This window comes from Micropterus salmoides, unplaced genomic scaffold (assembly GCF_014851395.1).
Source record: "Micropterus salmoides isolate LMB-PRFRI ecotype aquatic unplaced genomic scaffold, ASM1485139v1 Ms_hic_scaffold_11, whole genome shotgun sequence".
NCBI lineage: Eukaryota > Metazoa > Chordata > Actinopteri > Centrarchiformes > Centrarchidae > Micropterus > Micropterus salmoides.
In genome coordinates, this window is record NW_024040152.1 from 29,729,558 (window position 1) to 29,754,153 (window position 24,596).

The 24,596-nt window shown below is 41.4% G+C and overlaps 1 protein-coding gene across 4 annotated transcripts in view; it reads left to right on the forward strand.

Annotated features, from left to right (window-relative positions):
* oxr1a (oxidation resistance 1a) overlaps nt 1–23,568 on the forward strand; it is a 173,488-nt gene extending 149,920 nt beyond the window's left edge. For 2 of the 4 annotated variants that reach the window (XM_038712186.1, XM_038712187.1), the window contains 11 exons: nt 370–522; nt 2,405–2,589; nt 4,836–5,497; nt 8,024–8,183; nt 10,586–10,751; nt 13,916–13,996; nt 15,280–15,405; nt 17,239–17,391; nt 18,547–18,642; nt 19,971–20,044; nt 21,576–23,568. In XM_038712186.1, the coding sequence (XP_038568114.1) occupies nt 370–522; nt 2,405–2,589; nt 4,836–5,497; nt 8,024–8,183; nt 10,586–10,751; nt 13,916–13,996; nt 15,280–15,405; nt 17,239–17,391; nt 18,547–18,642; nt 19,971–20,044; nt 21,576–21,711 (1,992 nt within the window). In that variant the 3' untranslated portion in view covers nt 21,712–23,568. Of the gene's footprint in view, nt 1–369; nt 523–2,404; nt 2,590–4,835; nt 5,498–8,023; nt 8,184–10,585; nt 10,752–10,869; nt 12,353–13,915; nt 13,997–15,279; nt 15,406–17,238; nt 17,392–18,546; nt 18,643–19,970; nt 20,045–21,575 lie in introns of those variants that run through there. The other 2 variants (XM_038712188.1, XM_038712189.1) reach the window with 2 other exon arrangements.
* Nucleotides 23,569–24,596: the final 1,028 nt, after the last annotated feature.

The following is a 24,596-nucleotide window of genomic DNA, read 5'->3' on the forward strand; positions in this document are numbered from 1 at the left end:
TCCTTGATTCTGCGTCTCTAGGGCGCTGATAGGTTGCCCTTAAGTAGACGATAGGGAGGGCCTGTGGATGAGTTAGATGGCGGAGAGCCAACAGTTTTCTGACCGCAACGCTTGACATTAGTAATATCAATCATGTGTTGGTCTTTTTATTTAAGTTATTTATTTTTTCGTTGTTTTAAAGTCAACTGGACAATAAATAAATAAATAAGTTCTTCAGTTAAAATGAACAGACTATCTCCGTGCGTGGAAGTGTGTGTGTCGGCGACTCCCCACCTAACACCAGGTGGCTCCTTAGAAAAGTTTGCCAGCTGTGTACATCTGACACTACTAATTACACCAATGTCCACACCCGCACTCATTCAACTCCAGGACTCTGATGGCCCCCCCAGACCAGAAGGTGTTCACCCTCCAGTGTTCTCTGCCCTGCGCCATTCCAGAGTGGTGTCATCCACCTCCGAGGAGGAAGAGGCCCTCACAGAGAAGTTCCTCAAGATCAACTGCAAGTACATCACTGATGGAAAGGTAAGTAGTAAAGATGCCCTAATTTAGGAGTGTGGGAACTTTGTGTGTGACATGAATGTGACAGACAGAAAGCTGCAAACTGCTAGAGTATAAATTGTCAGCCCCAAAAGAATACTACACCTAAATGTGATGGCTGGAAAGAGAGAAAAAGTGGTTGAATTGGTAATCAAACTAAATATATAAACATATAGAAGAGCTGCAGGCACTCAACACACTTCACATTCCAAAAGAATTGGCTGTAAATGTAGAATTATGACAGCTTGACGTCCAGTTGAAATACCAACAACCACTCTGAGCAACGAAATGTGTGACAAAGCGCTGAGCGACGCAAACATGTAAACAGCGCGCAGGGATAAGTTGTGATGGTGTGGCACTGATAATGTCTGTGAATGAGTGTTGCTGTTTTAGTTATCAGCATCAAGAGGTCCAGTTTGTTTCAAAAGAATGTTCCACATCAGCAGCAGCCATCTTGGTCGTGTAACAAAACATCATCGTCATCACAACAAACCGTCCCGTATTCGATAAACGATTGGCACAATTCAGGTCGGCTGGAAATCTGTGTGTGTGTTCCCGGGTTAGAATTATTACACAAATTACAAGAAAAACGTTGCACTTGAAATTTAAAGTCCACAGTAAAGCTGTTTTCTTTTTTTTGGCTTGTTGTTCAGTGTTGTTCAAACCATCTATGCTATCAAAGGGATAAAGTGAGTCTTTTGAGATTCAGTAATTTTCCCAACAAAGAACAAATCAGCAAAAATATCAAGTGCTCCACTTTAGCGGACCAGAATCCATTTGCTCCACAATGCTGTCTGTGATGACCACTTTCGGGTTTTTTAACTGTGAAACCATTATACTCTTCTGCTGTTTCCGTTGCTCTTTCTGTGCCCGTCTATGATACTCTCAGCAATTTGTGAAATCACTAACTGAAGCAGACATAAACAAGTCTGTTTGAAGTCATTACGACAAAAATGCATCGAAATCTTCCTCAACTGATATAAAAACAACTGCATTTCAGTTTTTTTAATTTAAGAAACCAGGAAGGAGGATAAAGTGAGAGTAAAGTAAATGCTGCAGGCAAGTGTGTGGGCAGATGAACAACCCTGTAGACCAGCACATGTAGAGAAGACCTGCTGGCTGTAGTTCAGTTCTGCTGGTTATAGTTAATGTTGTTAAGTATAAACTGAGTTATCTAAATTGGGAAACTAATAAGGTCTTATGGTTAAATGTTGTGTTTAAATCTTCTGGTCATTTCTTTTCTTCTAAAACTGAGATTTGATTTTAAATCTGAGAGTGTTGTTGTTTTGCTCTAAACATAAAATGTGCAGCTTGGTGGTGATGATGATGATAAAACGGTAACATCAATATTGTCAACAACAACAAAAAAAGCTAGGTAAGAAAAAATCCAGTGCACACACTTAAATGTTACTTTTGATACGTTTGACCACTGAACACACACACACTGGTCAGATTGATTGTGTGTGTTGTGGTTTGGTCAGGTTTGATTCAGAGCAGGCAGGATGATAGCCAGGGACATCCTACATTGAAATACTTACAGACTCCACCCAGCCGGTCCATCACTGCCTGCCTGCCTGCGTGTGTGCTCTGAAACACACACACACAGATCCATGGTATTGAGCCGCTGCTGATTCACTCCCAGGTACCAAATGAAGGCACTGGAGTGGTCAGCGCTGGCAGTCGATAACTTCTACTTGATTTAGGACATTTGTGGTTTAAAATGGATTTGGTCTCCAGTTGTTTATGTGGCTTTTGGTTATCTTTTGGTGGTAGATAAACATACTAAGCTGTTCCTTTTTATGTATTAAAAGTTCTGTGGGAACCCTTTGTTCCTCACCCGTCCCTCTCTTTTCCTATGGTGATTCAGGGTGCGGTGAGCGGGGTGTTGCTGGTGACACCCAACAACATCATGTTCGACCCTCACCGGATGGACCCCCTGGTTCAGGCCCATGGGTGCGAGGAGTACGGCATCATGTGTCCTCTGGAGGAAGTACAGTCTGCCGCCATCTACAAGGAGATCACTGACCCCAAGATCAGAGAGGCTGTGCCAGAGTAAGGAAAAACATTGACACATACTTAGTTGTAGACTGAATCTCATTAGAGTATGTATGTAAATTACTTACATACACATGTAAACACTGACCTCTAACTCTGATTTACTCCTCCATACAGTACTTTGCAAACGTTTGAGGCAGGTATTGAAAATATGCTGTAAAAAAATTATGCTTTCAAAAAAATCAAATGTTAGTAGATTGTATTTTATAAATTAACAAAGTGCAAGGTGAGTCAAAAGAAGGGAAATCTAAATCAAATTAAGATTTGGTGTTACCACGCTTTGCCTTCAAAACAGCATCAATTCTTCTAGGTATACTTGCACAAATTCAAGGATTTTGTAGGCACATCATGTAGGTGACTGCTGAAGGAGTCAGATTAAACAATTAAACAGGTGCTAATAATCACTAATTCAATATGTAGGTTGAAACACCATCATTTACCGAAACAGAAACAGCTGTCTCGGAGGAATAGCCAAACCAAATATTGATTTGATTTAGATTTTTTTTGTTCACTAACTTTGCATTTGCGTTAACTGATACATATAATTTATTACCATGTCTATTATTTTTTACATTTCCATGCCTACTTGGAAACGTCCAGTACATTTTCATTCTTATAGTCATCCTCCACCGTTAAATTCCACCTGTCTTTCTCCCGCTCTCCCCTTCACAGAAATACAGCAACCTCACTGTAATCAATGTCATTCTCTGCTGCACCCATAGGCAGATTGCGTCAGCAGCCAACCGACAGTTGCATTCCATTCCCCCACATACCAAAACAAAAAGGAAACAGCAATTACACCAGGGTTAATGAAGTATGCCTTCGCCCTCCTACGTTCTGATTGCTCAGCTCTTTATGCAGTAGGAACACTTCAGAGGATTCACTTGTGTTTCCTCCCACAGATTTGTCTGAGATTTTTTTTTTTTTTTTGGATTGTTTTAGTGCTGTTGAAGACACATTTATGCAAAGACAAATATGTTGTCGTATTAGTGATATTTTTTTCCCTGTCTGAGCAGGGCTGTATTTAGCTGGTTGAATGTTGCAATTATTGTGCTGGCTTTCTGCCAGGCCCAGCTGTTTTCTCAGCTGTGGTCCGTTGTCTGTCTCTTCCACCTCCCCACCCCTCTGACCATTCCCCATATCTTTCTGTCTCTGCTGACCCGTCCCCACCCCCCTGCTGACCTCTCTCTATCGCTCTCTCTGTCTGAACACATAGCTGAGCAACATGTGCCTGCAGGATGTGATTCTGTGGAGTGTGCTGGTTATATACCGTAACATGTGTTTGGTCCATTAGCATGCAAACTCATTAGAGGTTTGCAAGAACAACAAATAGTGTGGTTTTTATTTGCTGTATTTGTAGTACATAAAATTAATTGCAGCTGAGGGATATTAACATTTATGCGATGACAGACTAATCATTCTTAAAAGATTGATGGAACAAAAATAGTCTGTCCAAATATGGACGAAGTTGGTGCATCAGTATTGATGCATATGGGGACATACGTTCTGTCCGTGCAGGTGTTATTCGTGCCTGGTCTTGTTCTAAATTTCCATACAGTTGCTGTGCATGCTGTGGTCTGGGTAAAAGGTGTTTACACAGATCTGACTTCATCTAATCAGTTCACTGTGGTTGCTGCTTTCTTTTTGTTACCATTCCTGTCTGTCAGAACTGATTTGCTGAAATTGTTCCCAGTTAACAGGCTGCATATATGACCCAAACCACTAGATATGTTCATATTCCTGAATCAAAACCAGTAAAACCCGATTCTGTTCTAAGGAGATCAGGGCGGCTCTCTGTATTTTTTTTTTTACTTGACAACGTCAGTTTTAGGGTACAACCCTTTCCGTTGATATATAAATTAGTTAAGGTGTTAAAGGTGTACTCCGGAGATTTGATGGATAAAAAAAACATTGGTAAAATCAAAGCAGAGATATCCTGACTTTCAGTCCCTAGTTTGGGTCAAGCTCCAAAAACACTGGATCCTGCATTTCTCTAATGCAACTAAGTAGTGTCATGCCCAACAAACACCACAGAAGATATCATACTTTTGTTTTTACAGGCTGAGTAATACTAACCATGACAACTAATCTGATCTCCCTGTGTAAAACCTGTAAAGTGCTTAAAGTCCCTATATGGAATACACAGTCGAATACACACCCACATGCTAAACATGCTACATACTATAGTCTTTTGTTATTGATAGAGTTGTGGGTGTGTTATTGCTTCTCTTCCATATTTCCAGTGATCTGGAGCCTCTTCCAGTTGAGAGACATCCCTCCCAGCAGAAGGACCCAGAGCAGCGCCTGCGGGAGCCAGGAGCCAATGACAGCACGGCCCCACGCAGCGCCGAGGGCTCCATCTCCGAAGACGTCTTTACCGAGCCGGAGCTGTCCCCAATCCGGGAGGAAGAGCAAGCGTCTAATGAGGACCTCCGCCTGGACAAGTCCTCTGGCGCTTCCACAGAGTCTGTGCAAACTGTCACCCAGGTGGGGGCCGCCTGCGCTGACTCCCACACCACAGGCAGTGCCCGCGGCTCAGTCAGTCAACCAGAGGAGCCCAGCGCGGCAAAAGCGGAGGACAATCCACCAGACACTGCCACAGAAAATGATAGCCAGTACCCCCTGGGATCCAAGCAGCACAGTGTAGAGAAGCCACCAAGCACACCCACCACCACCAGCAGCAGCACTAGCCAGGCCCAGGGTCCAAGCAGCAGCACCTCCCGCCCAGGGTCCCAAAGCTCAGCCACCCCTGGTGCCACAGAAGGCACCTCCGTCTCAGCCAGTCCACAGGGTGATGCCAATGAGGGGACAGACGTCTCCAAAACGGACACTATGCAACAAGGCAAGGAGGAAGAGGAAATTGTAGAGCAGACGCAAAACGACGGCACGCAGAACTCTGCAGACGGTAAACACGTTTACTTAGCAACAGTCAGGACTTTTAACTTAAACCTTGTGAAAAACAGGTAGAGGATATTTCAGGTGATGAATGTGGCCTCGTGTTGACTTTTAGCTGCAGCCCGACATCCATATTCTTCTGAAGACTATCAAAGTGAGTTTCTCTCCTCTCTGGCCGCTTCAGAATCACTTCTCTCATGTTTGTTTCTGATAACCTTTCCGTTTCCACTCTGCCTTGGTGCTAGTAATGGGAATATAAAGACGAAATGGCTGCCTCTCTGTTGTTTGGCGGCGCTGGCCGGGCTTTATGCTGCTCTTTGATCTCTGGCTCTGGTGGTCTGGGCCACTCCTCTGGGCGATAAGCTAAAGCCTATCAAACACCACAATGCCACAAACACACCAAGTACCCAAAGGGGCAACACAGTGACGGTGAAACCCAACATCAAAACGCCTCCTGAGATACCATTCAGAGAGGTGGTATTTACATTTGACATCCTTCTCTGGTTTTGCTTTTATGTGGCTTGAAATACAAAATTCCAAAAAGGCCTGGAATAAACGTATTTTGTGTTCATTGCCTAGATTAAGATTAAAGGATTGTACAAATGGTTTTAGATGTTTTAACCTGTCTAAGTCCATTTTTTGTCAAGCCAACCATTCGGTCCATCTCACGCCGGACACTGTTATTCATCAAATACTGTATATAACAAAACATCTTCCAGCAACATGTATACCAAAAGAAAAACATAATTCATCTCATTATGTGCATTTTATAGTTTTAAATAACATATCTTTATGTGCAACATTTCAAATAAATTCTACACCATTTAGAACAGGAAGGAAAAGAAATGCTAGAAGCCTCAAGTTTGTACTGATGAAGGGCTTTTTTTGTCATTTCCCAACTCCCCCAAATACATTATTACAACAACATTATTGTCTTGAGTGCTGACTGCTCAACAGAAACCTGTTCCATGCAAAAGCAAACTATGGTTCACATCATCACATCGTTGTCATCCAATATAACTTGTAAATGTAGTGCGTTTCAGTAGCATACTTTCAAATGACAGATGTCATGAGTACCCTTGAACACACCAGCAAGTTATTTTAAAACATCTCATTCTCTTAACTGTATTACTCCACAGTAAGAACATACTGTAATGTTATCAAGGTAGCAGAATGTTTGCTGAAATACCTATCTCAAGCAAGATAATGTTCAGTGTACTGAAATAAACCGCAGTGACTGCCTGGAAAGCCAGATGTGCTAGAGAAAATGGCTGACAAATACTATGCAATTAGTAGTTAATAGGCTAAAACATACAAAACCATGGCAGCAGTATCAGTATCTGATAGGCACAGTTTTGGTCTGGTTATCGAACCGTGGCCCCCCCAGTCTGTCACACTTACTGACTCACTTGTGTCTATGTAAACCACTCTAGTTGGACACAAGGTTGTAATTCAAAAAAGGTTTCCCTCCCCAAGAATACACAGACCAAAACAGTGGGAGAAAGATTTAACATTTTCTCCCTGGCAATTATTGTCACACAGAGAGCCAGGCTGCAAAAGCAGTTCTAACTCACAGGGATCCCAGCAGGGCTGCCCATTATTCTGCACACATTAGCGCAGCCCACACAAGTAACAGCAGCAACTTCAAAAACAAGCTGCATTAATACAGAATTAATGCATCTTGAAAATTGAATTTGTCCCACTGAGCTGTGTTGTCCAAGCAGATTAATATTATTGTGTCATTATTGCTAGTTACGATGAGCTAAGCTGCCCAACCATGAGCTGACAATATCTGCCAGTGTAATGTCACTGGCACAGTGCTCTCATTCAGCTTCCTGGGGCTGTGACCTTATAATAGGCCATTGATAATGTACCATGGGCAGAAGACTCAGTGTCGCTATCAATTATAGTGTGCTACTCCATTTATTTCTGTCATCTGTTGTGTTTCTGCCACAAAATGACTAATGCCAGCTGAAGTAGCCAATAAATAGAAGATAGCAAATTGGGTCACATAAATAAAGAAGATCTTAGGAAGAGAGTAAACAGTTAATCAAGTAGATGTATTTTGTTTTTAGATGACAGACATTTGATACAGAAAAAGCGCACATTATTGTTAAAGGAACTTACATTGCCATTTTGTGAAACATGTTTGTCGGCTTCCTGCAAGTTAGATGAAAACATTGATAACACACTCATGTATTTAACCTAAAGATTGGGAAGACGGGGGGGCAGCTAGCCTAGGCTTGTATAAAGCTAACAAAACCAGAGCCAGACTAGCTGTTTCCCTCTGTTTGCAGTATTTATGCTAAGCTACACTAACCAGCTGCTGGCTGTAGCTACTTTTTTAGCATACGGATATGTAGGCCTACACTAAAAATTAAAATATGTACAAAATCAAAGCGAAGCATTAAGGCATATTCCCCAAGATGTCGAACTATTCCTTTAAAATATTTTGCGCTGTTTGTTATAGATATTGGGTTATAACATAACACATTTTTATGCTAATGTGTGACCATGTGACCTCTTTCTGGTGCAGGGTCCACAGAGAGGCGGAAGCACCGCTCTCACAAGTTCCTGTGTCTGCGGGTGGGGAAGCCCATGAAGAAGACGTTTGTTTCCAACGCCAGTGCTTCAATGCAGCAGTATGCCCAGCAGGGCAAGAAGCACGAGTACTGGTTTGCCGTGCCACAGGAAAGGTCAGTACCTCTGCAACACCTCCCACTACGCCTGAGCAGAATGAATTTAAATACAAGCAAAGCATTTTTGTGGTAGCCTAAATAACAGGCTTTAAAATCATTGAACCAGTGCTAAAACTGATTACATGGGATAGTATTTAAATTGGAAAAAATACAAAGCAAAGTACATGATTTAAGAGCCTCTGTTAAAGATGGTGGTTAGTCCACAGTGCAGCAGACTTTGTTTTTATGTGGAAAACTGCAGGGATTTCACCTTCTGCAATCCTAATATAGTCCTAACGCACCACAATAGTCAGCTGAGTTACTGAGGCTCTTCACCTCCAGTCCTTTTAATATTTGAAACCAATCAAATATGCATTCTTCGTCAGGTCTGACTCCCACTGCGGCTTCTGCCAAACAGCAGAATGATTTATTATTAATTCGCTCGGCAGGAAAACCGACGCACGCAGACTTATTCTTGTGCTGGGGCACATGTACGACCCCCACAACAGTAAGGATGTTTGTCCTCGTTTTGTATCTACAGGGAGCATTTCACCCACAGAGATGTCCATGAACTTTTTTTGACCTGCACTGAAATTTGTAATGTTTCATATGAACCGAAAACAGCCTCAGCTTATTTATGTGTCAAGTCAGCAGTAGTCATAATTACATTAGAGCTCTTCACACTGGAAGGAGATGCATTACAAGAACATATGTGCTTCCACACTAGTTGTGTAATATGTTCATGTGGATGATTAATCCTAATTGCAGCAAATAGCTAAATATATCTTTTCTTTCCATAAACTTGAGCCAAATCTGTCTCTTTTTAGACATGAGAACGCAAAAGGAAGCTGATCAGTTAGGTGACCAACCTTGAGTTTCACAGCACCGCTCCTGTTTTCAGTACATGTGTCTGCAGTTTTACAGCAGCAACACACATGGTGCTTTCACAGGCTGCTAATCAAATTTGAATCAGACAAACAGGCGTGTCCTTTTTAGTTAGTCATGGTACCATAAATGCTTGGTTATGCGATGTGTCGAGTGCCTGAGTGCAGTAATGAGACCGAAATCGCCCTCACCTCATTATTCACTGTGAACTTCAGAAGTCTTGCTAGGTAAAGGTTTGTTGTTTTCATCCACAGGTTGCTTAGCTACAGCATTTCCCACCTGGAAAACAAGTTTGCTGTGATGCTTTCCTACTCTTAGGGATGATAGCCCAGGGACATGGCAGATTCAAAGCTGGTATTAAAAGACAGGGCTTGTGCATGTTACTACTCATTATTCTTAACTGTCTTTCTTGGCATTGCAAGCAGGCTAAGGTGTGTGGGAGGAGTGATCATAAGCTGACAACGTAGCGGCTCATAGTCCTTTTTCTTCAGAAACTGCTAGACAGTGTAGCTTGGCCTAGATGGGAGGCGACCCGCATGATGTGTCTTTAAGTGTCCTGGTAATGGTGTAGGAAGAAATAGAGGCTATTGAATGAGCCATAGACAACAATGACGCTGAATACAGCTCAGCCTACTGAGTCTGCCACAGCCCTTTCATGTCTACTAGCCCACAGCAGTGTGTGACACAAAGTGTATTCTGTATTTGTTTTTTATAGCCGCAACTTCACTGTTTTGGCTCCGTGTCACCACTCTCATCAACCTCGTTTCCAGCTGCAGCTGTTTTCAGCAAGCTGATAATTGTACTGTACACTGCCCGCACAACACCATACAGCAGACAGACAAAGTTAGCAACCTAGCCAGTGAACGTGGTGGGCGATGTAGCGGTTAAGGAGCCAGATATTTCCCTCAGGAGTTTGTGGAGACCAAAACGGAATATTGGACTTAGATTCTTTGGGTATCCAGAAACACGACTCCAAATGAGTGCTAATCTGGCTCTCTGTCTGTTTGATGGGCAAATAAGCATCTGTTAGCTAGTGTGATTGTTGTGTTTACAGCTAGTTGCTCTGCTGCCAAGTGGCCAACACAAGCATAAAAAGTACAAAGGTTTAACTATTTCTATTATAAGACCATTTGTTCCCAAACTTTAATAAGAAGTTATAGCTTGTGTCACAAAGGCAAAGCAGCTTTAACTGTTAAGCATTATTAGCAGAGTAGAGTCAAGTAAAACATCTTGTTCTGTGTCTGTCTGGAGATGTTGAAAAACCTCCTTAACTGCCATTAGGGCTTTTTGAGAAATATTTAACATTAGCAATATTGAGATCAGATGAACACTTCACTAATTCATTTCTTGCAGCTGATCATGGACAATTACAGTATATTATATATGATTTTAAATCAATTCAAAGTCACAATTATGGATTTTACCTTGAAGTCTTTGGTACTTGCCTCGACATTTCAGAGGTACTGAATGTCGCATCTTAGATTATGATCTTTTACTAAATCTCTTCAGCCTTTCTCATGTGTTTCTTCCTCCAGGTCAGAGCACCTGTATGTGTTCTTCATGCAGTGGAGCCCGGACATGTACGGTGAGGGGGTCAGGGGGATGGGACAAGAGCCAGGGTTTATGGTTGTCAAGAAGAATGAGGTATCAGAAACAGCTGAGGACGAGCCCATCACTGACCTCAATGTCAAGGAATGGGAGGTAAGGTCTCCACAGCTGAAGCTGTTCCCTCACATTGCTTTAAGTGCACCTGTTGTGTTGTCTCAAGCCCCACAGACATGGATTAAGTATAGTTCCCCGCTATGGCTTAATCCATAACCTGTGAAACCAGAACCTTATGTGGTGTATTGTTAAATTACGTGTTAAATTAAATGTTAAATAATTGTGTTGATTTGGTTTCATTATGCGATGCATAGTGCAAATGTGTTGTGCTGATCTTGGTTTTTAATCCATCAGAATTGTAGTTGTCAAGCCTTAGTTTTGTATTCTGCTTCTGTATTTTGCACTTCTGTGTACCGCTGCACATTTCTTGATTTGATGGTAAATGTTTGTGCAAACTTTCTATCACATCTAAGTTATGAAAGTTGTGTGAACACTTGCTTTGCTTGGAAATGCGCTTCTCTGACCTTCCAACCAAAGTGTTTTGCATGTTTGTGTAATTGTTTACTCTTCTCGGTCAGTGTATTGTAGTTTCATCACATGTGTGACTGTCACAGTCAGCATTTGGCAACTTGTGTTGCTGAATGGCAAAAGCCTAACACCATTATGAGTTGCTCAACATATGCAGTGAATGTAAACATTGAGCAGCTAAACTGTTTGTTTTTTTGGTTATAAAATCCTTCAAGCTAATGTGACACTGATGTGGGTTCAATCAGTCTTCCTTTTTTGTCAAACTAACCTCTTAATGTGTCTTTATTGCAGAATGTGGAATGAGAGTAGGAAGCATAGATGAGGGATATCCATCTAAATTTTCAGCACTGTTAGTGCACACTGCTGCACCAGGTACAGCGTGGATGGGTTTTGGTCAAATGAGATTGTTTACGAGCCTGTGGATAATGAAAATAATGCATTAATCGTATGAAGACATTGATACGGTGGAAGCAGTGGAGCCTGGATTTAATTTTTAATGTAAATGAATGATGTAACAAAGTGGAGTGATTTGTTTTTTTCCTGGCAAACAGAGGCTACATGATCCATTACATTTGAATAAGTAAATAGGAACCTGCTGCTGCTCTTTGACAGAACATGAATTTTAAGTAACACTTTTTTTTGCACGGAGCTTTGAGAAACAAAATAGATATGTTTCACTAACAGAGTAATAGATATATTAGTATAGTATAGTTTCGTTCATCAAAGTGGACTTCAAAAGCTAATTAAAGTTTCAAATATATGTATTTAATTTGAATTCGTTTTTTATAACTCTGGGAATATATCTGTCATGTCTATAGAAATTGTAGCTCATGGGACAGTAGTGTTACTGTGTCTTTAAATCCCGTCCGTAAAGGGAGGGGATAGTCATCTTTTTAACCAATGGGGAGCCGGTTTTACTCCTGTCCCATATTGTTATTGGACTTAGAGATGTCACACAGCTCATACGGTGTAGAGACCCCTCTGAAAAAAAATGTTTCTATTTTAGTCAAGCAGGCTACATACAAACTTCCGTCTGCTTGTCTCAGGGCTACATGGGCAACTTAAAGGATTTGTAATGTGACAGTCCAGCTTCAACCTCGCCCAGAAAGCAAGACATGTTTTCTAGGAGGGTGAAAGACCAAGGGAAACCGCTGACTCCTAAGTATACCTGTGTATGTTCCTAGTGCACAGTTCATGTTTTTAGTCTCTAGCGGCGTTATATGTTCTTGTATGTTCTCTTGCCTTTGTTGTTAGCAAGCCATGCTAACTCGCTAGCGTGGCTCACTAGCCTGCTAGCCCGGTCCGGTTTAGTTCAGTGACTGGTGTTGAACAAAGTGGCCACTATCTGACCACTATTTGGCAGTCAGGACATTACTCTCATCCGCTGTCTGTCCCCTTGGCACCATGTAATCGGACGTGTGTGGCTGTGTAAGCTGTCTGAAAGTTTACAGTGCTAACGTTAGGTAATTGTTTAAAGATGCAGCTTCCCATTTCACTCACCACTTTATTTAACCTTAACCTACATTACCATGACAGTTTAACCCGGTATATCGTGTTGAGTTGGTACTCCGTTAACTGACTGTTAATTAGAAAGCTGCGACTGTGTGACACAGAGTTTAATTCACTGCTCACATCCAAATGCTGACCTTTATCAGGACTTCTCTTCAGATGAAAGGCTTTTGATATCCAGTGAGCCTAGCATGCTGCTAGCTTACCCGTTTTAAGGCAACAAATGCAAAAGTGCCTTCAGCTGTAACGTTAGGTGGCGTGAGGCACAGATATATTTTTTATGAGGGCTGTAGTTTACCCTCTCTGCTACATTATTGAAAGCTGTAAAGAGGCAGCCTGTTACCAAAAAAGTTAGTTACACCATTACTAACAAGGTGAGTGAAAGAGCATCCCAGGTGTGTGTGTGTGTGTGTGTGTACATAAAAAGAATAAGTTAAAATATAAAAATTACAGTTGAATGTTTTTGAAATGTAGACCTGGCCCAGTTAATATGACTGTGTATTTGTTGGTTTGTTTATCTCATGCGTCAGGCTTTAAACATCATTCCTGTAGTGGCCTATTAAACGCCAACCTGTATTCAGTGGCAGAACAGAGGCAGCAGCTCTCAGCGGAGTTTGCAGCGTGGGGTGTAACTTTGTTGGAACGTAGCCATGCTGGTGGGTTATTGTGTTGGTCTGTCTGGGGCGCAGTTGTGTGGATTGTTGTTCCTGACAGAGAATGGGTTCTTGTCTGCGGACTTGGCAAGAATTGCTGCATCAGTCAAACCTCAGTTGTTGTGTTTTTGTTGTTGTGTTCTACCATCAAATTCTTGTCAACAGCCTTCTCACTCCCAAAAATATGCTGCTGTTTTTTATTTTTGCATCTTGGGCTAGAATAAAGGTTTATGGTTCTAAGTTTGCTTTCTGCCGCAGTGACGTTTCTATCCTTTGGTCCAAGTTAACTTTTAGTATAACTAAAGCATCTGATGGTGGTGATATTAAACATATTACACAAACATGCAAAATGAGTGCACTAAAATCCTTTTACCCAGAGTAAACTCTTGTTAACAAGTTTGTTTCCTCAAATTTGGGACATCTACCATTCATATGAAGAGCAGTGTTAAGTTTGCTGGAATTGCACTACTTAGTGCACATAATACCTTCCAAAACTCACACTTTCCTTCCCATGGCTAGCGGTAGACCTGGCAGAGTTTTATGTTCCACTTGTTCATGTCTTTGTACTACCAGGTAGTGTCTCTGACGGAGTACCACCGTCGGATTGATGCGCTAAACAGCGAAGATCTGCGCTCGCTCTGCAAACGACTCCAGGTGCCCTGTCTGCCCCCCTCTCTCTGCTCTGCCCAGCCCGCTGCTGTCCGCACCAACATGGCCCCGACCCCCCTTAGGCTCTGTACCGCAGGCTTTAGCTGCTGCTGAAGTTGCATACTAACCTCAAAAACACATGTTCCTATTGCTTTACACAAAACAAGCGGGTTGAGTAGGTTTCATGAGTGTTTGGGCTCACAAAATCTATTCAAAACTTGCTTTACAAGATAAATTGAGAATAACCTTTTATCAATTCATTGCAGACAACTTGGCTTGTTTGGAGTGATGAGGTTTTCACGTGACAGCAGCGTTATCTCCATGTGTCAGGCTTCCCGTCTTAGACTTGTTGTCATGATGTTTTAAGTGCTTGAACCCTCTAGATCAGTCCGGCTATAAGGTAGTTAATACTAGCTGTCTGTACTGCATTTAGACAAAAATGTAGATTTTATATTGGCCACACATAAGTGAAAAAGAAAATTGCTTTTAATGCTCAAATGAGCTGAATATAAAGAATGTAGCCAGTGTGAGGACTGAGCAAGAGACAGAGAAAGTGGACTTAAGACTCACCTGACAGGGTGTATGATGTTTTCTGAGGACAATGCAGATGGGCCCGATTTGAATGAGAAGTGAAACATGAGAGCATCCCAGCCACCAGTGGTGAAGCGCTTCTCAATCGGCCTCTGTTATCGAGAAAGATAGATAGCCCAAACAGTCCGTTGGTCAGAGAAAATGTCAAACCGAGGAGTGCAAATTATTCATTGGGTTGATTTCCTATTCACTTTGCATTCTCCTTTCCCAGACAGTGTCTGTGCCCGCTCTCTCCTACTTCTGCCAAACCAATCCTAGTCATCTGGCATCGGAGAATGGCAGGAAGATATTCAGCTGTCATTATCAAATTTTTGGATTATTAGTGTGTTGCTAACAAATGCTGTATTTATAAATTTGGCAGGAAAACTGGATTTAAAATGGGAACTTTTGTTGCTCAGTTTAGGCTGTGGTTTAAGGCTAGTCTGCTCATGTTTTCCCCTGACATCCCAGCCGTTATCCACATCTGCTTTGTCGAGTTCATTATTTATCACTTCTGATCCTACATTTTGCCCTCCCTCTAGATGGCCTCACCAGTTTAATCTGTTGTGTCAGTAGTTTGATATGATGCAAAACAAAACTATTGATTGATGACATTAGGCAGTAATTGAACCCACCCAGTATCAGTGCTATATGGAAGCTGAAATTAAACTACTCCTTGTCAGTGTCTGTGCATATCTGACACTTATTTGTACTTGTAGATCACCACCAAGGAAGAGGTGAACTCTAAGCTTGGCACATCCATCAAGACGGAGCTGGAGCCAGAAACGTTCAAACCCAACCTCAGAGAACCCAGTGATCTTCTGGAAGCCGACCAAATAGAGAAGGTACAGACTGACAGACCTATTCTAATGCAGCTCTGCCACATAACACATCCTTCATTGACGTTTTCAGTAGATGCATAGACGTCAAAGAACGCTTTCGTAACCACCGTGGTAGCGAATGACATTGCACTGCTGTGTTCACTGTTGCTTTACCTGGTCCTCATCTTCTAACACAATACCAGATAATGTCTCTCTCTCTGTTTCTCTGCAAAGTACTAAATGGGTCGCCAAATATAGCCTATTTTGGCGACCGTTAATATACCTGTGTTTCTGAGAACGCACAAATACAGTCGGCATGCAAAGAAACGCTGTTTATTTTGGCCTTACCGGTATTACAAATTCACCGGCTGATTGATTGATGCATGTCTACTAATAAATGTGTTACCTGTTTTTAAAGATTCATGTTTTCAGTACCAACCAGGGGCTTGGATTGTTTGCTACAGACAAGATAGGAAGTTAGAAAGTATTGTGGTGCTAGGATAATACTAGCATTAATGGATGTGTTCATCTTACATGTGTGAATGTGACTGTAGTTGGCTTGAATTCTAACATGCAAAAACTGAGGACTTGCTGGTCATTTCACTTTCAAATTTGGTGCATGTAAAACAAACTCAACTCAACAAACTCAGTCATTCATTCCTGGAGCTCCCTTTCAGGATTATTGGTCAACTGTGTGCTTGGGGAATAAATGTATTTACTGCTGTAATTACACATCTACAGCAGAGAAGAAACTGTTGATGTATTATTTGCTTAATTATGTCAAATTGATCTGGATTGTAAGTACTTTATTTAAAGACAACACCTCTATTGTACTGTACAAAGAATACCAAAGTCTCAGAAATAATCAAAAGGAAAAGCCTTTGAGAAACACATGGAACAGACAGAGCCACAAACCTTGTATGTAATTTGAGGTATGGTGTATACCTTGTAGGGTTGGGCAGATAGACGATGCCATCGATGCGATGGCTGACAGATGGTCGATGGTTGAGCAGGAATTGTGATAAAATCCCGTTTATCGCATAATACCGCCATGTGGAAGCTGGTTTTAATCACCACGAACATTATTATTATAAATTTTAAATATGGTTCGCATTTTCCTTGGAATTCTCACAAGAGGCCTACTCCTCAGTTAAACCCACCGGCTTGCCCCGCCTCCCTCTGTCTCCCCCTTTGCCTGTCTACTCACTTTCTCATATTGGCATATTGATCAATAGATTGCAAATATGCAGCTTCCTTTAAACACCCTGAGGACGGAGCTCAGGCCTGACTCAAAGCAGAGCGTAGGTAAGCCAAGTCGTGGCTCATCTCCTCGTGGCTTCATTTTCATCCTGCTGATTACTTGACTGCTGCAGCTCCACCACTGGATGTGCTGAACCAGCAAGAAAAGAGCAAAGGGACTGATGAATTATTGTAGAGCGAACAGAACATTTAATGGCTTTTTTTACACAGAAGAAATGGTGCAGCATACTGTAAAAAGTTGTCACTTTAATTCCATGTTTTAGTCGGTGTCTGTGTTATCTGTCCATTAACATGAAGCATAAACTACTCTGCTCCTCCAGCGGCTTTGTCTGCTTTATCTCCCCGTGCACCACAGCCACTGTTAATCCTTCCGTCTGTCAGCAGCAGGGCAGCAGGCTCTCTCAGGGAGTGCTGGACCTCTCTTTCTCTTGAGACGGCTGTGTTTGGAGCCCTGTTACTCTTCTTTAAACACCACATGGTGTTAAAAGGTCACCGCAGATGTAATTGAGCATTGGTGGCTGTGGCCTTTCGGTGTCTCATTTCCTGTTTTTTTTTTTTTTGTTTTTTTCTTTCTTTTCCCGCCTCCACCCCCCACAGCTTGCCAAGAATCTCCCACCGCGGACCATTGGGTACCCATGGACGCTGGCTTTTGGCACATCAAAGCATGGCATGAGCATTAAGTCACTGTACAGAGCCATGCAGGGACAGGACACCCCAGTGCTCATGGTTATAAAGGACAGTGATGGCCAGGTAAGCTGCAAATTCAACATAGTAATTCAGCACAGCTGCAGCACACTGTAATATGTAGGAACTGAGTTATAACACTAATCATTTTCTAATTATTTGCCTATTGATGTTAGAGCTGCACCCCAAGTGTTTAGTAGCCAGGTGCCAATATTATTGGCCAATATGAGCTAATTGCAGATATCTGTGTTTGTAACGGCTGATGACCTTCAGTGACGTTATGAGTGTTGTCGTTGCATGGTTTGTCCACCAGAGGGCACTCTGCAACTCACCTATGGAACCACAAATCCACCACAAAATGCAGCAATCCGCTGTAGTTTTGTTCACAGTACTATTTATAACAATAAAAAGTTTATTTTTAAACTGAATTATGTTATGTTATCTTTGAGGTGAGGTCTCATAAGTACACATAACAAATGTTACTGTGCATTCTGACCAAACGCATATTTAATCCTCGCAACGCTTTCCTCGCGGGGGTTTTATCGCTGGACATCTACCAAGTGTTCACATACAACACGATAACGCAAATAAACACAACTCGTAATTACTACAGCTGAATGAACCCAAAGTAAACATTTTGCTGTGATTTAATTGCAATAAACTAAAAAAACTAAAGTAAAAAGCAAATTTAATAAAAGCAGTTTACTCCAAGCTCCTAACGCATGTAAACGGCTGTTTATTTGTCCAAAAGCTGCAACGCTGCTCCCGGCTCTGTCCTTGGCTTTTCCTTTCAGCTTAGCAGCTCTCCATCGGTCAGCGGAGTTTTACTCTTCCGCTCTGCCTGGTCCTCTCCAAACAACGCTCTGAGGCCGTCCGGATAATCTCAATGCTGATAGGCTATCGTCGTGCGACTTTCTCACTCGAGTTGAAAATTTTCGACTCACGCGAAGGCCTTTGCGTCATCAGCACCGCCCCCTCTGCACCGCCCAACGGGAATTTGCAGCTCTCCATGTCTTTGCATTCACTTTGTATGTTAGCGCACCGCCCCCAACGCTAACTTCGCTTTTGGTCTGAAAGCACCATTCATCTTTTGTCCTTGTTATATGTTTCTAAAAAGAAGGGGAAAAAAAGAATATCAACCAATATATCAGAATATCCGATTTTAAAATCCGTCTTAAATATCGGTCAGGCTCTAGTTGTTGTTCTGTTTTCTTTTTCCAGGTGTTTGGTGCGTTGGCGTCTGAGCCCCTTAAAGTCAGTGATGGCTTTTATGGCACAGGAGAGACCTTCCTCTTCGCCTTTAATCCAGAGTTTGAGGTGCACTACCTTCTTTTAGTTTGAAAATGTTAAAAGTAGGACATTTGAGTGAGCAGTTTTGTTAAAATACAGTATACTGTATGGTAAGAGGGCATACAGCAGAACTAATCTATGTGTAGTTGATGTCAATCAATATTTTTGAAGATAAGATAAACTTCCCCCGCGAAATTCACTTGTTACAGCAGCTCAAGGTTCAACACATACAGGAAAAAGACAAACCATACAAGAGAATGATCACACAGCTCTTCAGTTCCCCTCAGCTCTGCAGAACCTCTTGCCTGTTTACGCTCATTGTTTAGTTTTTCCGGCCCATCATACCTGCTGGATGAGGGAATTAGCAACTGTTTGCTAACACATTCGCCATATTGACTTCATGAGGTAAAGAAAATGTCCGTGTTGTGTTAACAGCTTGTTCCACTACACCAAAGTGGCAGGGGAAAGACATTTAATACTACTTTAAGATATTTTCACTTCAAGCTTTCCACTTCATACATCAAAGAGTAGAGGCAGCGTCTCAACACACACACATTTCCAACACAATAATGCTGTGTGGAACTGAAAAAGATTGGGTCAGGCGAGGTGTGTAGCTGTGTGATTTATTTACTACTTGAATAAAATAATGAGGCTTATATGTAGTGCAGTACACCTCATAACATGAATGCTGTGAATGTGGCTGCTAGTCACCTGATGTTCTTGATGCATGTGACATTCCAAACACATACCGCGTCTACACATGGTACAATTCAAAGTGTAGTGTCTTTTTTTTCTTTGAAGAGGTCTCTAAAGCCTTGTGACTCAGCGGTATTCAGTGCTGTGTAACTTGTATTCTTGATTATGCTCTCTTGCATTCAACCCAGGGACACTGCTTGAATGTGCTGAAAGCAACACATCGACTGCACCAATTTTCACCGGGTCTCATTTTTCCGCAAAATAATTTTAAACATGCAACAGCTGCGTAACAATTGTATACACAGTTACTTTAATGGCTTAATCCTTAAGCTTAAGCTTACACTCCTCATTAAAGGAAATTAAATGTCTTTTCAAAGATTGATAAGCCCTGCACTATATGTTGGTGCACCAGAGAGGATTTTGAGTTGTATTTAGCAATCTGGTGATGAGACTATTCCTTCGGTTGCTTCTAAGAGCTGTAACTGAATTACCAGATGTTCAAATTGGATCCTCCCACTGAGGTAAACATGCGTGTGCTCTGTTATGTCTTCTCATGGTAATGACTACTGGACAGAGTATATTAGATTACGTCAACATTGCATATGTCATGCAGTGTCTTCTAATAGTATCTAATGTATGCTCTACTGTGTCTGCAACAGGTGTACAAATGGACCGGTGACAACATGTTCTTCATAAAAGGAGATATGGACTCCTTAGCTTTTGGTGGAGGGAGGTGAGTCCAAGCTCTTTCGATGCGTACATGTATGACAGAAATCTAGCAGTTCTAGCAACATTTATTTTAATTTAATCTGATGATTTATAGGGATGGGGATCGTTAATTTTTATTATTATTGATACCCTTTATTGAGACTGCTTAAGGATCCGATTCTTTATTGATACCACTATTGATACTTTATTATTATTTGGTGACGGGTTTTTTTATTTGGTAAGACCAGACCCAACGAGCATGAGGTAGGCCTGCATGGTATGAGGAAAATATTCAATGTGCGATAACTTTGTTATTAAGATTACATAGGACTTGCAATAAATAAACATATATTGAAATGTGCATGTTAGCTGCTTGGTTTTTAAATTATTTATAGGATTAGAATTTAATATTGTAAATACAGCTAAATATTGTTTCTAAAATAGCAACATTAATGTTTACAAGTCACTATCCATAGTTTTTAGTCAGGTGACATGCACAGTGACCTGGAGGGCAAAACAGACCACCGCGACTCCCCATAGAGACGCTGCAAAAGCAGTAAAATTTTATTTGGATCACCTTTCAACTTAAGAAAAAGAAGTGTTGGGCGTATCTGATCCATATAACGTCACAGCATCCGCTGCCGCGTTTCTACCGTTAAAAACCGCCAGGTCCCTGTTGCCACTCGACTGTGGAATCCCTCACCTAACACAGCCCAGGCTTGTCTCCTCCTCAATTAGTGCATCTGAAAGCACGACCTTCCAGCATTTTGGCAATGCAAAAGTAACAAATTCAAAGTAACAGTGTTACTTGTAAGTGTAACTTGTTTCCGTCTTTTTTGCCCTCGAAGGGAGCGTTTTCCTTGGAATGTGATGTCACGGCAATACATCTGTTACCATGGCTGCTTTTAGCAAACCGGGGATGAAACAAGTGATTATTTGCTCAAATTAAAGGAAGTCGGACTCAACAGGGATCCTTACTGCTTACCAAAGAAGCAGGGGTCCAGCTCTTTCCCATTTTAGATGTGTTGTTTCTGTTTTAGCTGCTAAAACCGCTGCTCGTCTTTCTGCCACTCAGTGAGCGTAACTGCGTTCTGTGACGTCATGCGCATACCCTCTATATATAAACGTTTAGAAAGAATAAAATCTCAGTCTGGACCTCCTCCTCCTCCTCTGCTGTTCACTGCCTGCAGGAAATGTTACCAGGTGGAAGGAGGAGCAGCTGGTTTGTCTCAGCCAGCAGCTGAGTTTTTAAAACTTTTTAACCAGATTTTAAGACTACAGACCAGGCTATGTTCCAGACAGTTTTGATAAATTTTGGAACCGGGTCCTTTTAGAACCGGGTCTCGATCCCCATCCCTATGTTATATAGTTATAGCGTTATATAGTAATGGTTAAGTTTGCCAGCCAAATCAAATAATGCTATTGAAGAGGCAGATAAGTGATGTTGATTGCCTAACACTGTTTAAGTCTTAAAAAAGATACTTCAGGGAACGTAGGTACCTGTAGAAATAGTTTGTGGCACCCTGCTCAAGACTGCTTGTTCTCTTTTCCTTTAGCGGTGAGTTTGGCCTGTGGCTGGACGGGGACCTCTACCACGGCAGGAGTCACTCCTGTAAAACATTTGGGAACCCCATGCTCTCAAAAAAGGAGGATTTCTATGTGCAGGACATAGAGATATGGGCTTTTGAATAACAAAACAGTGCACCACAGGGAAAAAAACAAGTCCTGCAAAGGGCAAATGGAGAGGTCCTCCTTTAGAACAATGGCAACGTCCCAAACTTAACTGCACATCACCAGGGCTCCCCAGACCGGAAGCCAGCTATCGGATGCTTGTTGTGCGTTACTACTGCAGTTATTACGGAGCTTTTTTCTTTGTGAAAAATTACCTTTGTGTGTATCTTGTTACAGCCTTGTGCAGCGTCTTTGCAGAGTGGGGGGAGTGTGTAAAGCAGGGAAAACGATGGTAAGATGAGGTTGTGTCAGAGGGATGAAGAGAAGAAGGGACCATCAGGCCTTGAAGAAGGAAAGACCATCGGAGCTCCTCTCACCATAGAGGTGGTGAAGATGATGGTGGCCAAGGTTTGGGACTGCTGCAAGAAGAGAGAACTGCCCTACTTGTCCAGAATGTGTATCTGAGCTTTACAGTCCCCGGCATCCTCTCAGATCCCTAGAACTTCGGTAGGATGTTACTCACTGTGCTGTCAGCCTTGACGGAGAGAGACCATGTTAGAGGGAAATAAACGAAAAGGCTGAACACATTCCATTACTCTTGGTGATGGTGGTGTGTCAAAATAAGATTTGTGGTGAAACGCCGAGATACGAAACTCATCAGCAGCAGGATTCGATGACACCTAACTCATATTTGCAGGGGGAAGTGGGGATTCTTTTTACAGTACAGTTTTGGGTTGTCTTCTGAGGCTAAACTATAGAGTATTGTGTATTGTAGTCCTCCTGTTGTTCACTGTCATAGCACACCATCTGAAAGCACATAGCTATAATCAGATCACCATCGTCGTAATGTTCTGTTCAGTGGGTGTACGTGTGAGTCCAGCTAACACCGGCTCCTCTCGCAGGATGCTGGCTGTACTGTTTGTAGACAGTAACGTGTTGCAATAGATTTGTGGAATATGCAAATAACTGTCCTGTGACCTCAAATACCTGCAGGTCGTGGCACTTTTGCCGCCGCCTGTCATTCTTTCAAGAGAGATACTTGTAAAGCTTTTACGTCTTGATACACAATTGCTTTTCTGGGTATCATTTGAAAAGCTGGAGACGTGATTAACTGTTTTACATGCATATATGACAATTATATATTGGTATATATGATTATATATGGATTTATATAATCATATATATTTTTGCTGTTAAGTGTGACAGTGACCTTTGTGCTGATATTTCAGCTGTTACAATATAATGTATATTACCCTGTAAATTAATGTTATAATAGATTTGTTCCTATATATATATATATATATATATATAATGAGATATATCTCTCATATATATATAAAAAGTGTGGATTGGTGGGTTGCTTCTAGCACTTTAATCTGGTGTAAAAGCGTAAAGGCCAGGTTCTTATATTCTCTTAGCAGTAGCTGTACAGTACTTTTTTGTTTAGATCATAAAGATGTTAACTGTTAGTAGAAAGCTTGCTGCTACCAATATTAATAAGGGTATGCCCTAATGCTCTGCGTGTCTATAAAGGAGGATTACTCTAAAGTAGGAAGGGGGGGGGGTTGAATGTGGCAGCAGGGCTCGGTTTCTCTCCTCATGTGGCTGTTAAGTGAGTGTCAGTGAGTACAGGTAGGTATGCAGGTGAACTAACCTCTGACAGGCAGATGATGGTGGTCCAAGGGAAGTGTGTATAGTATGTAACCATCCCCCAAGGAGCCCCCCCCCCCCCCTTTCTGGTCTTCCACACCAGTATTTGTGTCCTTGTGGAGAGTCACAGCGAATAAATTGGATAATTCTTCCAATTATTTCACCAGAATACAATGTTATCAGTGATGTATAAATAACAATAAAGCAGAATTAATTGTTGTAACCTGGGATGTGGCTGAATTTGTGATGTTTCTACTTTTACCTGTATATTTCTTAAATTAGGCTTTTACACGTTAAGTCCTCTTAGGTCATGACAAATGGCAATGGACAGTGGCCTAAAAGGATTGGCAAGTTGTCAGTGGTTTAGTTTGCACCTGCTTGTGGTATGTCCCTCATTTGTAACCATGTAGCTTTAGGTATACTGAAAGAAAGTTTTGCAGTGTTCAATTAAAATAAATTGAGAAACCTTTTTTAAACCCATTAGAAACTGTTGCATTATAAAACTCCAAACTAGATCAGTACATTTGGCAGTTAATAATTAAACAGTCTAGCAAATCAAAATCCTCCTGCTGCTGCTCTGTAGGCTGGATTTAATTTCATTCTTAAGTGATACGCTGCGTACACATGTTTAAATTATTTATAAACGGGCAGCTGTCTTTGAATTAAAGAATTCCGAAATGCAAACTAAATGTTTAAGCAGGAAACGGATTGCGAGATGTAATATGATAGACATGCGCATCAATAAATGCATTATCAGAAAGTAACATTTGAGAGCCTTTTAAAAATTAATTTTGCATTTAAAAATTCACTTAAAGACAACGACACAATTGAATTATTAATAGGCAAACGTAATTCTATATGTATTATAGTTATGTGTATTTTAAATGCGATTTAATCTAATCAATTCATAATATCTGGTCAGTCTATCAATTGATATTAATCACACACAAATGTCTATAATTATTCTAGTGGCAAACTCCGGATTCCCTTCATGATTTGGTAGGTGTAGAAGATGTTTTGTCTCAGCTTTTAAAATGGAGCTCTGCTACTTTATAACTGAACATGGCTTGAAACTTTGGTGAGTCAAATAGCCAAAGATCTGTCTCTTTTGCAAGTTCTCTCTTGAAAAGAGTATTCCACATCTTTAAATGGCCTTGAAACGATTTTGCCAAGTGAAAATACACAGTGTAAATTCATCAAGATGCCTCACCACTGGATCTGTTAGTGTAAACACTTCATGTAACTTCACCCATGGC